We start from the raw sequence: 14,582 nt of genomic DNA on the forward strand, positions 1-14,582 counted from the left end.
GGATGCTGCCAGTGTTCAGAGAGTTTAGCTTTGTTAAAAAATGTTGGCTAGGCTACAGTCATTTTTGTTAGACTAAGCGGCTGAGGCTCAATAAGATGATAGGAAGTACCCATTTTCTTTGATTTGGGGTAATAGAGAGGAGCAGAGGAATTTCTTTTTGCCCAGAGCATCACTAAGAGGAAGGGAGAGTCTCAACAGTTTATTTTCAACCATGTACATGGATGCAATGGGCCAACAGTTTGATTCTGTACTAGAAATTTATTTGACTCTTACTGAAAACTGTCTGATTCATTTGTGTCCTTAGGAAGTTTTCACTTCACTAGCATCATTCTTATTGTTGTAAATAGATGCTCAGAGGGACAGCTAGCTGCAGTTCCTGGACTTGCACTGGGGATCACTGGAACAGTTAACATAGTACATAGAGCATTACAACCTTGTACAGGCCCCTTGGCCCGCGATGTTGTGCCCACCTTTTAACCTACTGTAAGATCAATCTAACTTTTCTATCTTACACAATTCTCTTTTTTTCTACCATCTATGTGTCTGAGTTTTTTTAAATGCCCTTAATGTATCTGCTTCTAGTACCATCCCTGGCATGGTGTTTCCTGGACCCACCACTCTTTGTGTAAAGAACTTACCTCTGACATCTCCCCTCTTCCCACTTTCCAACTATCACATTAAAATAATGCCCCCTTTTATTAGCCATTTTCACCATCAGTTAAAATCTCAGGCTTTGCACTCTTGTCTGTGCCTCTTATCTTGTACATCTCTATCAAGTCATCTCTCATCCTCTGTCACTACAAAGAGAAAAGTCCTAGTTCACTCAACCTATCTTCATAAGACATGCCTTGTAGTCCAGGCAGCATCCTGATATATCTCCGTGCACCCTCTCAAAAGCTTCCAAATCCTTCCTGCAGTAAGGTGACCGAACTGAACTCAATATTCTAATTTAACCAAGGTTTTATAGTGCTGTAACATTACCTCGTTATTCTTGAACTCATTCCCTGACTAATGACAATGACACCACACAGCTTCTTAGCAACCCTATCAACTTGCACGGCAACTTCAAGGGATCTATGAACATGGACCACAAGATCCCTCTCTCCCTTCACATTCCTAACAATCCTGCCTTCAAATTTGACCTTCCAAAGTGAATTACTTCAAATTTTTCTAGGCTGAACTCTATCTGCCACTTCTCAGCCTAGCTCTGCATCCTGTCAATGTCCTATTGCAAACTACAGCAACCCTCCCCACTATCCACAGCTCCACCAAACTTGCTAAGCTATCTACCCGTTTCCTCAGCCAAGTCATTTATAAAAATCACAAAGAGGTGGTCCCAGATATATCTTACTACACCACCCTTCTTCGTCAGAACAGTTCTCTGTGGAACATCACTGGTTACCAAAGTTTGCATCTAGATTTCCCTTTGCCTTCTATAGGCAAGCCAGATCTATTTCCAAACAGTCAAGCTTTCTTGGATCCCATGCCTCCTGACTTTCTGAATGAGCCAGCCATGGGAAACCTTATCAAATGCCTTAATAAAATCCATATACGCTGCATCTATTGCTGTATCTCAAATCAATCCGCTTTGTCGTATCCTCAAAGAATTCAGTTAGACCCAGAGACATGATCTGCCCCTCACTAAGCCAAGCTGACTATCCCTAATCAAACTACGCCTCCCCAAATACTTGTGAATCTTGTCTCTAATAATCCCCTTCAATAGATTGCTTATTACTGAAGTAAGACTCACTAATCCAATATTCCCAGGGTTATCCCACTCTCTTTCATAAACAAAGGAATAACATTTGGTGTTATTGTGGCCAATGAGGATGCAAAGATAATTAAAGATAATTGCCAAGGGGGCAGCATTCTCTTTCCTCACTTCTTGTAGTATTTCTGTCTGGCACCGGAGAGCTATCTAATTTAATGCTTTTCAGAAGTTCCAGCACATCATCTTTCTTATCATTAACATGTTCAACCACATCAGTGTGCTTTACACTGTCCTCAGAATCGTCAAAGTCCCTCTCACTGGTGAATATTGAAGTATTCATTACCTACCTTCTCAGACTCCAGGCTTGTTTTCTCTTCTATTCCTGATCATCCTACCCTCACTCTTACCATCCTCCTATTCTTCGTATATGTCTAGAAGGCCTGAGGGTTTTCTTTAATACTACTTGCCATGGCCTTCTCATGCCCCCTTCTAGCTCTCCTAATTCAATTCTTCAGATCCTTCCTGGCCACCCTGTAGCTCTCTGCACCCCTGTCTGGTCTTTGTTTTCTAAATGTTATGTAAGCTTCTTTCTTCCTCTCAATCAGGTTCCCTACACCTCTTGTCAACCGTGGTTCCTTCAACCTAATATCCTTTCATTGCCTCAATAGGACAAACCTATCCAGAATCTCCAACAAATATCCTCCACATCACTGTTGTGCAATTTCCTGAGCGCATCTGTTCCCAATTTATACCCCTCAGTTCCTGTCTAATAACATTATAATTTGCCCTCTCCCAGTTAAAATTGTCTGCTCCTATCTGTCTGCAAGGCTATAGTAAAGGTCAGGGAATTGTGGTTAATGTCTCCAAAATGTTCTCCCACTGAGAGATCTGACACCTGACCTGGTGCATTGCCTAACACCAGATCCAGTATGGCCTCTCCTCTATTCGTTTGTCTACATATTGAGCCAGGAATCCTTCCTGGACACAGTTAACAAATTCTGCCCCATCTTTCCAAAAAGTGCCTCAATGTCTCTGTTGCTATTGGGTGATCTATAGAGTACTCCCAACAGAGTGATTGCTCTCTTCCTGTTTCTGAGTTCCACTCACACTGACTCAGCAGATAACCCCCCCCACATGATGTCCTCCCTTTCTGCAGCTGTCATACGGTAAGCAGTGTGCAGAGTCCAGTATCAGTTCCTAAAGTTCTGGGCATCATCTGTGAAAAGAGGAGCCAATGTCCTTGGTATCACTTGGATTCTCCTAGTTTTCTGTCCATCACGGGTGATACTTCTGCTCTCTACCCTCCCTCCTTTTCTGCAATTTTAAAATGTGGTCTCTGTTTTCACTTTTCCAATTCTAGTGAAAGGTTATGAACCTGAAACATTGACCCTGCTGAGTTCATTCTCCACACGTGCTGAGTATCTCCAACAATTTTTGCTGATATTTCAGCTTGTCAATATCCAGATTTGTTGACCATGTACAGTTTATTTAGTTTAGTTATTGTGTTGAGATAAAGCCTGTTAATCTTTTGAGTAAGACTAAGTGAACTGATAAATAAACAATGGGGAGTTCACATTTCTGACCTAGGTGGGTTTAATGCATTGGCTTTTTTCTCCTGTTGGGGAAAACTTCATGAAATGAGGTAACAGTGAAGATAACAAGAATTGGCTAACAATGCTCTCTGCTAATTCCTTCTCCTTGACACTAAACTTTCCTGTCAATTAACTGCTTGCAAAAAATTAAAGATTTAATCATTTAATTAGTGACCTGATATTCTTTTTGTGGGTCTGTCCTACTTTCAGAATCAGGTTAACTATCACCAGCTTATCTGTTGATTTTTTTTTCCTATCTATATGACACTCAGTTCCTGATCCTTGTTTCACATCTCATCCAGGTCTCAGAATGGTGCTGAAAACCTTCTGCTCACTGGTGCTTTTACACTGAAAGATCAAAAAGTAGGTCTTCTAGTGACAAACATACAGTATATCAGTAGTCCCAGCATTCTACTGTAACTTATTAATTTCTCATGGAAGATTGAATCCCTTCAATCTTTCAGTATTCAACACAAGATCTGACTCAGTCAGCTACTTCAAAGAGGTCCATTTCCCTGAACTTGCCCAAAATATTTATTTTTTTCATTCAACTTCATCGGTTTCCACTTCTACCATACTTGGTAGTGTATATTCAGTGTCCTAAAGTCCTTTCTGTGTAAAAGACCTCACCCTTCTTCACCCACTGGGTACTGGATCTTCAGAGGGCTGTGGAGGCTCAGTGGCTGTGATTAACATATTCTTGGATGGTAAGAGGATTGGAGTTAAAGGTTTGGTGTGTGAAAGTGGTGCTGAGGCAAAAGATCAGCCATGATGGTATTGAGGGACAAGGGACAAGGGATTTAGTTGTCTACTGAGTTCGCTTGCTGCCCAGCATGACTGAATCCCTCTCCTAATCTGTCAGTACTCCCTTCACAAAGCCGCTCCTTGCTGCTTTCCTGAAGAGTTTGTGTGTGAAACCGCCCACTCTGACACATTGCTTGTGAATGCAGGGAGTGTTCCAACCGGTACAGTGACAAGGAAATACTTGCAAATTCACTTCAATAATATAAGCAAATTATACAGCAGCACACTCGTACTCTGACCAACACCAAGTACAAGTCAACAATTGAGTTTATTTACATATTTAAAATCAAGTTGGAAAGAGGAAATCATTTTAAATAGGAAAGATGTCTATTATAGAGAGATTAGATCCCCTGAATTTCTGAACAAAGGAAGTAAATGAAAACCACAGCATCTTGTACAAATTAGTTTTGAGGGTAACAGAACCTTATCTCCCTTCACCACAGAGGAGATGTAAGCTTATTAGGAGTCACAGCGAAATATTGAACAGGTGGCTTCAATTGATAGAAGTTTTCTGATCAAGTAAGTCTCTTTCTAATCACACCAGTAGTGCGCTAGTAAAGAATTAAAAACCTTCCCTATTCTAACCAAGTGCACTGAGGTCCTTATCATGCAGGTGTCTTTCTAAACAACAGCTTGCCTTTTCCATTTATGACACACATCTGCATTTGTGTCTTAAAGTGTAATAAAGCTGATATTGGTTGTAAAGTACACAGTGTTTCCATTTATGTAGAAACGTAGTTTGAATAAAATGGATGTGGTTTTGTATTGCCTTTATTTGCCCTGGACTAACCCTGCTCCTGCTTTAGTTGGAAGGCTTTTGGAATACACTGGGGTTGAATGTGAAACTTTGCCTCTATTGTCAAGTGGGAAGTTTTTCAATTTGTGGGTATGATCCACACATTCGATCGACATTGAGAAGTTAGTGATGAACTGCTATCTCTTTACTAAAGGCAGTCTAGCAGTGTTGTAATAAAGAGTCCCGGGATGATGCATCTTCATGTCAGATTGGTGGGTTCTTTGGAAGGGAATCTGCAAGCAGTGTTCTTTGTAATCAGACTTGTGGGTTTGGGAGGTGCTGTTGGAGTAGCCCTGGCAAATAACTGTGGTGTGTTTTGTAGCCTGTCCACAATATAGTCTTTGTATATTGGTGGAGAGAATAAATGCTTTGGATGGTTAATGGCTGGTATTGAGTTCCTGGAATGTTGCTGATGCTGCACTCATCTGCACAAGTGCAAAATGTGTCCACACCTCACTTATGCCTTGCCAAGACATGCAGCATCAGAAAAAAAAAGACCCCTACTGTGACATACCCAGCCCGTAACCTACTCCTGACCCTGTTAGTCTAGTCCAGTAGAGTTTCTGGTCAGTGGCAATCTTTGCCAGTTGATTCTGTCAAATCTGTGACCATAAGACTGGTGAATTTGTGGGGTAAGTATCTACATAAGGCCTTGTTGGAAAGAGTTATTGCCTGGAGCTTTTGTGGCACAAATGCTGTGTTGTTTGCCCACTTCCTATTGGTCAACCAAGAAGCAAAGTGGTGAAATTTGAATTCAGCCATCTACTACTAATGGAGGATAATTGAACCACTGCTGAGGAGAAACTGGAAGGTTGAGAGATTACAGCAGAGTATCGTTGTGACAATTGCATAGAGCTTTACAGTACAATAACAAACCATCAGTTTACTGTTCACACTCAGTCTCTTCCCACCTCTCTACCATCACGACAACTTTATGTAGCTTCCCAGAATCAGAATTATTGGCATATGTTGTGAAATCATTTCTAATTTATTCTAAATACATTTGCTGTTCAGCTTGATCAACCTCTGCAGGATCTGAGTTCTAATGTCAATTTGAGAAAAGATGTTTATCCTGAAATTCTGATACATTCATGATTTTCTAATGTTTTTAGCCCCCAAATCAGACTGATCCATGAGGAATCCTCACCTCCATGTCGATCACATCAAACCCCTTTATAAAGGTTGTGTAAGGATTGGCTGGCCATTTCATAGATGTCGATGTTTAGTGATACTGACTAATAGTCTGTCTGATTGGATGCAGGAACTGGGGGTGCTGCACAACTACATTTTGGCCTTAACCACAGAAGATCACATCCACCACTGTGTTGTACAGGTGAGTTCCTCTTGTAACTTGAATGTATTCATTTTGTGAATGAGAAATACCGCTGAATGTAAAACCCCAAACTTCAGCCTGTTACACTGAAGCTGTTATATTTAATTTCTAATATAGAGATTCTGACTTAAGGCTGCTTACTCCAGTGGGCTCATCCTTTGTGCTTTCCAGCATCAGACATGCACATTCAGTGGAGCGAGGGGGGTTCAAGTGCCAAATACATTTGAGACCGTCAGACTTGAGTTTCCATTAGACAAGTTTTCAAGTCTAGACTATTGGTCATTCAGAGCAAGTTAACAGTTCAGTTCGATGTGTGTAGTACAGAAAGGGTACAGCAGGTGGGAAAGGAGCTGGTGAATAGGGACCACACCGTTCCAAGGACAGCTTTTTGAGATCAATTCAAAACCCTTCAGTGCACTTAACTCTACTTCAGTGGTCTCCAACCCCAGACCGATGTCATTTTGTTCCTGAAGTATCAGCTTTCTTAATTCTGCATAGACACATCCCACCACCCTGTCATCTCATTATTTAATGCAAAGGCCTGTTCCTGAAGTTTGTTGAGTTAGGGAGAGCATTGCAGTGGTACCTGGAAAATATCCTGGACGGATCAGTAAATGAAGCTATGTAGATAGAACTTAGAGAAGTGGTGGGTTTATATCATAGATTTCCTAATAGTCTGCTGGATTTGAGAGAACAGGTATGTAGGCAAATAGTAATAGGATGTAAAAGCAATAATGTTGTAGTACTGGGTGTTAATAACTTCCCCGATATTGACTGGGATTGCATTAATGTAAAGGACCCAGACCTTTAGGATCTAGGATGGATTTTAAAGCGGTATGTAGAAACTCCTACTAGGGAGGGAGTTGTATTCAACCTTACCTTAAGGAAAGAGGATGGGCAAGTGGTAGAAGGTCTGTGGAGGAACTCTTTGGGAACAGTGACCACAATGTAATCAGCTTTAAAGGAGTCATGGAAAAGGATGAAGTTGGACCTAGAGTTAAGGTCTGAAAGGGGAGGGAGGAGGGCTGATGTCAGTTGTTAAAGATAGGACCCAGGGAAAGTATGGAGCGGCCACTAGAGGGAGAAGCAGTGTGTGATAAATGGGAGTGGGATATTTAAATGTAAAACTACTAAAGATCAAATTAGTGTTTTTGAAGCTAAAATAGCAGGATTAGATAACAAAGCTTGGTGAATTTGTGTATGGTTAGGAGGGTGCCTAAGGACAGAGGGACCTACCGGAAAGTTCAAAGTATATATATGCAGCCATATACTACCTTGAGATTCATTTTCCTACAGGCAAAGTAGAGAAATACAATAGAGTTTATGAAAAACTACACATAAACAACTAGTGTGCAAAAGGCAAATTGTGCAAATGAAAATATGAGTTGTAGAGTGAGATTGTGGAATCAGTTCAGAGTTGAGTTGATTGAAGTTATCGGTGCTAGTTCAGGAGACTGGTGGTTGTAGTGAACCTGTGAACAGCTGTGAACCTGGTGGAGTGAGACTTAAGGTTCCTGTACCTCCTGCCTGATGGTGGTAGTGAGAAGACAGCATTGCCTGGTTTGTTGAGGGGTCCATGATGGCAGCACACCCCATAAATGTGCTCAGTGGAGGGCTGGGCTGGATCCACCACTTCCCCTAGGTTTTTCCGATCCTGGGCAGTGTTGTTTCACTGATGCAGCCAGTCAATATACTCTCCACTGTGTATCAATCAGAATTAGGTTCAATATCATTGGCATATGTCATGAAATTTGTTGTTTTGCAGCAACGGTACACTGCAAAAGGTAATAATTTAAAAACTAAATTACAATAAGAGGTATATATTAAAAAAATAAGTAAGTAGTGCAGAAAGGGAGAAAAAATCATGAGGTAGTGTTCATGTGTTCATTGTCCATATGGAAATCTGATGACAGAGGGGAAGAAGCTGTTCCTGAAGCATTGAGTGTGTGTCTTCAGACTCCTGTACCAGCTCCTTGATGGTAGCAATGAGAAATAGGGCATATCGTGGGTGGTAGGGGACCTTAACAATGGATGCCACCCTTTGTGAGCCATCGTCTTTCGAAGATGTCATTAATGCTGGGGAGGCTAGTGCCCATGATGAAGCTTTTTCTGGTCCTGTGCAGTGGCCCCTCCATACCAGATGGTGATGCAACTAGTTAGAATGCTCTCCAAGCTACACTTGTAGAAACTTGTGAGAGTCTTTGGTGACGTACCCAGTCTCCTCAAACTCCTAATGAAATGCAGCCACTGTCTTCTTTGTAATTGCATCAACATGGTGGGCTCAGGATAGATCCTCAGAGATGTTACTGCTCACCCTTTCCTCTGATGATTTCTCAATGAGGACTGGTGTGTGTTCCCTTGACTTCCTGGTCCACAATCAATTCCTTGGTCTTACTGACATTGAGTGCAAAGATGTTGTTGTGACACCACTCTACCTGCTGATTGATCTTGCTCCTGTAAGCATCCTCATCACCATCTGAAATTCTGCCAACAATAGTTCTATCTTTGGAAAGTTTATAGATGGTTGTTAAGGTGTGCCTAGCCACATAACTGTGGGTTAGAGGAGTGGAGAAGTGGGCTAACCACGCGTCCTTGAGGTGTGCCAGTATCAATTGTCAGCGAGGAGGAGATGTTATTTCCATGAGGAAGTCAAGGATCCAGTTACAATGGGAAGTACAGAGGCCCAGGATTTGGAGTTTTTTAAATTAGAACTGAGGGTATGATTGTGTTGAACACAGAGATATAATCAATAAACAGCTTGACATTGGTGTCCAGGAAATCCAAAGCTGAGTGGGTGGCCAGAGAGATTGTATCCACTGTAGACCTATGGCAGGCAATAGACAAATTGTAGGTATCCAGATCCTTGCTTAGAGAGGAGTTAATTCTGGCCAAGACCAACCTCTCAACGCACTTCATGACAGTAGCTGTGAGGGTAGTCATTGAGACAGTTCACCCTTCTCTTGGGCATTGGTATGATGGTTGTGACTTCGGTGAGATTGAAGATATTCTTGAACATTTCTGTCAATTGGTTGGCATAGGTTTTCAATACCCTACCAGATAACCACTGGGGCAAGAGTCCACCCTCTTGAAAGATGTTCTGACGTCAGCCTCTGAGACACATTACAGAGTCACCAGGTGCTGCAGGGATTCACACAGGTGTAGTTTTGTTCTCCCTTTCAAAGTGTGCATAAAGGTCATTGAGCTCACCTGGGAGTGACGCTTCACAGCCTTTCATGATGTAAGCTTTTGCTTTATAGGAAGTAATGGCTTGTAAAGCCTGCCGGTGCTGACGTGCATCCAATTCCAAATCCAACTTCAATCGGAGTTGTTTTTCACTCCTAAAATAGCCTTCCGTAAGTCGTACCTGGACTCCTTGTATAGTTCCGGAAGGCTGGTCTTGAATGCCACAGATCTAGCCATCAGCAGACTGTGAAACTCCTGTGTCATCCATGGATTTTTGTTTGGGTATCTATGGAAGTTTGTCAAAGCATGAGAATCTGCACATGTATAAGAAAGCAGAGATGCTGAAGTGCTTTCTTAATACATTTATGTCCTGGTTCCTGGACAGATCCTTTGATATGATAATGCTAGGGAATTGAACGTAATTGACTTTCTCCACATTCAATCCCCTAATGAGGACTGGTCATGGATCTACAGCTTCTTCCTCCCGACCCGGTAATCTTGTAGCCTTTGGTTTCACTGACTTTAAGTCAGAGTTGTTGTATCATCGTTCAACCAGGTTTTTGATTTCCCTCCTATATGCTGGTTCATCACAGTCTTTGATTCAGCCAACAACATTAGTATCATCAGTAAACTTAATTTGGTATTTGAACTGTACTTAGCCACACAATCATAGGTATCAAGTGAGTAGAGCAGGGGGTTAAGCAGTCAGTCTTTTAGTGTACCTGTGCTGATGGTGATGATGGAGGAAATGTTATTGACAGGGTGAGAATATTGAGAATCCAGAGGGAGGTATTGAGACACAAGTCTTGGAGCTAAGTGATCTGTTTTGAGTGTGTAATAGCATTGAATGCTGAGCTGTAGTCAGTGAAGAGTGTTCTGATATACAGTACAATCTTCCTTGTCTGGGAGTTTGAGCTGAATGAATGGCCAATGGCATCTGCTGTGGCCTGTTGAGACGGAGGCAAAATGGAGCAAATCCAGGTCACTCCTCTGGAAGGAGTTGATGTACGTCATGACCAACCTCTCAAAGCACTTCATCACAGGCAGTGCAAGCGCTACTAGATGATAGTAAAGCAAATGGAAGTTTCTCTCAGATGTTTGAATGGATATCTATGCTACAAAGTGTATGTGTCAACCTGCGTGGAATTTGCAAGATTATGACCTGCTTCTGCAAAACTCAGGATTCCATTTTGTTTTGGAATTGCTGCAGATTGTTATTGGTTTGCAGCAGATGCAGGTATAGAAACAAATGCAATCTGCCAGGAACGTGGTTATTACCTTGGATTTCCTTTGTTACGTGCGTGCAGGAAGGGGTTTTTAAAGCAGTACACAGAGTCCTAACAGAGAGGGAGTTGTACTCATCTTTGGGGAATGAAGATTGGCAAGTGGTGGAAATATCTATGGAGGAAACTCACTTTACACCTATGACTATGTGGCTAAGGACAACTCCAACACCATATACAAGTTTGCTGATGACATTACTGTTATGGGCTGTATCAAAGTGATGATGAATCAGCATACAGGAGGGAGATTGAACACTTGGCCAGGTAGTATAATAACAACAACCTCTCACTCAATGTCAGTAAGACCAAAGAACTGATTGTAGACTTCAGGAGACCCAGTAATCATCAGAGGGTCCAAGGTAGTAGCTTTAAATTCCTGGATGTCACCATCTTAGTGGACCTGTCCTGGACCCATCTTGTAAATATTATTGCAAAGAAAGCATGACAGAACCTCTACTTCATCGGGAGTCTGCAAAGATTCAGGATGTCATCAAAATCCTTGGCAAACTTCTATAGATGTGTGGTGGAAAGTGTGCTGACCGGCTGCGCTATGGCCTGGCATGGGAACACCAATGCCTTTGAGTGAAAAATCCTACAAAATGTAATAGATTTGGCCCAGTATATCACGGGTAAAACCCTCCCAACCATTAAGCACATAGACATGAAATGTTGCCATGGAAAAGCAGGCATTTTTTCTACGTCTGCCAGGCCATGCTCTTTTCTCAGTGCTGCCATCAAGTAGAAGGTACGGAAGTCTCAGATTCAAGAACAGTTACTACCCCTGAACCATTAGGCTTTTGAACAAAAGGGGATAAATACATTCATTCTGTTTCTGATGTTCCCACAACCGATAGTCTCACTTTGAGGACTCTCTATCTTGTTATTTCATGCACATTTATTGCTATTTATTTCTATTTCCATTTGCAGTTTGTTGGCCATTGATCCTGTTTACAGTTACTATTCTATAGATTTGCTAAGTATGCCCACAAGAAAAAGAATTTCAGGGTTGTATGTGGTGACATATATATACTTTGATAATAACTTTTCCTTAGAACTTTTGAAGCATATCCCTTTTCTTTGAGGAAGCATTGAATTTAAATTATCAGGCAGAGTCAATCGGAGAGAATGAAATAGCAGAAATGGAAGAGAATATTGGAAGGAACTGGAATCTAAAATATAACTAGAAAGCTCTCTCCTGAGATGTTCAGCACGTCAGGCAGCATCTGTGTAGAGAGAAGTGAAGTGAAATTTTTTTAGGACAATTAACATCAACAGTTCCTCTTTCCACAGATGTTGCCTGACCTGCTGAGTATTTCTAGTGTTTGTTGATATTTTGGACTTCTAGTAACTACTTGTTTTTATCCTCTAAAGTAAAAGTACATTTTTATCCAAAATTATAGATTAAGGATGGAAGAAAGTTTTAATCATCTAACAACAGAACAAGTTTATTATCACTCCCATTTGTGATGTGAAATTTGTTCAGTGTTAGCAGTACGTAAAATTACTATAAATTACAAAATAAATAAAGCATTTTCTTAAACTGGTGGGCATCAGCTGAATATCTGGTTCTCAATCAAACCTGTTCAGCTGTAAATGCTGAGACACAATTAACTCCCGCAGCAGCTTGTTTACTCAACCAGTCGCCCAGTCTTTTCTGCTCTGTATTGAATGTCAGTACCTGCTGCTTCACATGTAAAACTATGTTTAAATTATTTAGTCTCTTCCCCACTCCAACATTACCATCCATTCTTTGTTTTCAATGCAATGTTTGTTCTGAGTGTTTGAACGAATGCTGAATTCTTTTTGAACATTGATTTTGCAGTAAATTCACTGGGCTTGTAATTAAATATTTTTATTTAACAAATGATATCAAGATAACTGCAAGAGACTGAACTACTGTAACCATGTTCACTTGTTTAAATTGGGTTTGTTAAATGTAATTTCCATCCATAGGGTAACTTGCTGTAGGTTGATAGTTCAACAGGTATAAGAAAATAAATGCACTGATCAAACAGATCATTTCCTTTATGATTCAGTTTTCTCATAAGTGCTCAATTCCATTTGGCTTCAACCATCTCAAGAAGATTTAATATTGCTTTACCAATGAATTACTAATTTAGTTGTTCAACAAACAGAAGAGTTAACTTCTGAGTGCAATTGTGCTTGAAACAAATGTGATGCGGTCAGCTTCAGAACATTTTGAGATATACTTAACTGATTTTTTTCGTCATTTTAATTAATTGCAGACAATTCATTGGTATCTCCCTCCATCAGATTTCTAAAAAGCTCTCTATTTCCCGAGTAATACTTGGATGTCAAGATTTATCTGTTGGGCCACATCTTGCTGGCTGCAGCCAGTGTCCAGAGGACACTGCTGCCATCCAGCGATTCAAGCCACAGTGAGCCACACATCTGTGCCCAGGCTGTAGGTGCAGGATTTAACTGAAGATTCATGGAACCTCACCAGTCACAAGATCCGTCGTGAACGGCGCATGGAGTTGATCAGCCTTGTTTCAGTATAGATTCTAGAACAGTAGATAGTCAAGTCTATTGTCATTTAACTATATACATATACAGGTATATAACATAAATAACCTGGGTGTAAAGCACAGTAGTACACATAACACAATATCTTATCAAGGTAGGATAAAATCTACAGATGAATCACACCTAAATAACAAACTAAAGTGCATACATTAAATATTGTAAGGTATGGAGCAGATTAACCAGTGACACTTTGAATACGATGCGGCAGGGTGTTCAGAAGCCTAATGGCCTGGAGGAAGAAACTGTTTCTCATCGTGACTGTTCTCGTTTTTATGCATCGGAGTCTCCTACCTGATGGTAGAAAGTCAAAGAGGATGCTGGATGGATGGGTGGGATCGTTGACAATACTAAGGGCCCTGGGTACGCAGTGCTCCTGATAAATGTCCCTAATGGATGGTAGGGAGACCCCTATGATCCTCTCTGCCATTCTCTCAGTCCTTTGTAGGGACTTCTGGTCCGATGCTTGGCTGCTTCCATACCAGATGGAAATGCAACTTGTCAGGAAGCTCTCAGTGATGCTCCTGTAAAATGCAGTTAAGATGGGGGTGGGGGAAGCCTTGTTTGCCTCAATCTCCTTGGGAAGTGGAGAGGCTGTTGTGCCTCCTTGTTCAGGGAGGTAATATTAAGGGACCAGGTGAGGTCATCCATGATGTGAACTCCCAGGAACTTGGTGCACTTAACTCTCTCTTCAGAGATGCCATGTATTTGCAGAAGACTGTGTTTCATCTGCACCTAACCAAAGTCCACAATGATATCCTTGGTCTTCTCCACACTCAGGCTAAGGTTGTTGTTCTCACACCAATCCACCGGCTGCTCCGCAGCCTCCATTGTTGATGAGGCTGGCCACTGTTGATTCATCCACAAACATGACACGGTTTTAGATGGGTCCTGCGACACAGTCATGGATCACAGGCTGAGCACACAGCCTTGGTGAGCACCGGTGCTCAGCATAATGGGACTAGAGACATTGCTGCCCAACAGACTAACTGTGACCTTACTGTTAAGAAGTCCAGTATCCAATTGCAGAGGGAGGAGCTGAGACCCAGCAAGCACTGTTTCCCCACCAGTTTCTGGCGTAAGATGGTGTGTCATGGATAGAGTGAATGGGGAAGAAAAGCAATTTTTCTTTTCATTATCTTGCTTAAGTTTTTAATATTTTTTGTTTTTAAATGCTCTCAAATGTAATGTCTTATTTGCTTAGTTCTTATGTTAGATCTTTAAAGGCTGTTAAATTCAATGATAGCCTTGATGTTAGATAAAGTTGAACGCCCACATTGTGTCAAAAATGTCTCGGGGCACAATTTCCACAGTACTCTGCATGAAGCTAGTCACT

At 41.3% G+C, this 14,582-nt stretch overlaps 1 protein-coding gene across 5 annotated transcripts in view; it reads left to right on the plus strand.

Moving 5' to 3' along the window:
* Window positions 1-14,582, plus strand: part of zzef1 (zinc finger, ZZ-type with EF hand domain 1) — a 264,244-nt gene that overhangs the window by 246,270 nt on the left and 3,392 nt on the right. For all 5 annotated transcript variants that reach the window (XM_073053829.1, XM_073053832.1, XM_073053830.1 and 2 more), the window contains one exon: window positions 6,165-6,236. In XM_073053829.1, coding sequence (XP_072909930.1) covers window positions 6,165-6,236 — 72 coding nt within the window. The remainder of the gene's footprint in view (window positions 1-6,164; window positions 6,237-14,582) is intronic.

This window comes from Hemitrygon akajei, chromosome 8 (genome assembly GCF_048418815.1).
Source record: "Hemitrygon akajei chromosome 8, sHemAka1.3, whole genome shotgun sequence".
Lineage (NCBI taxonomy): Eukaryota > Metazoa > Chordata > Chondrichthyes > Myliobatiformes > Dasyatidae > Hemitrygon > Hemitrygon akajei.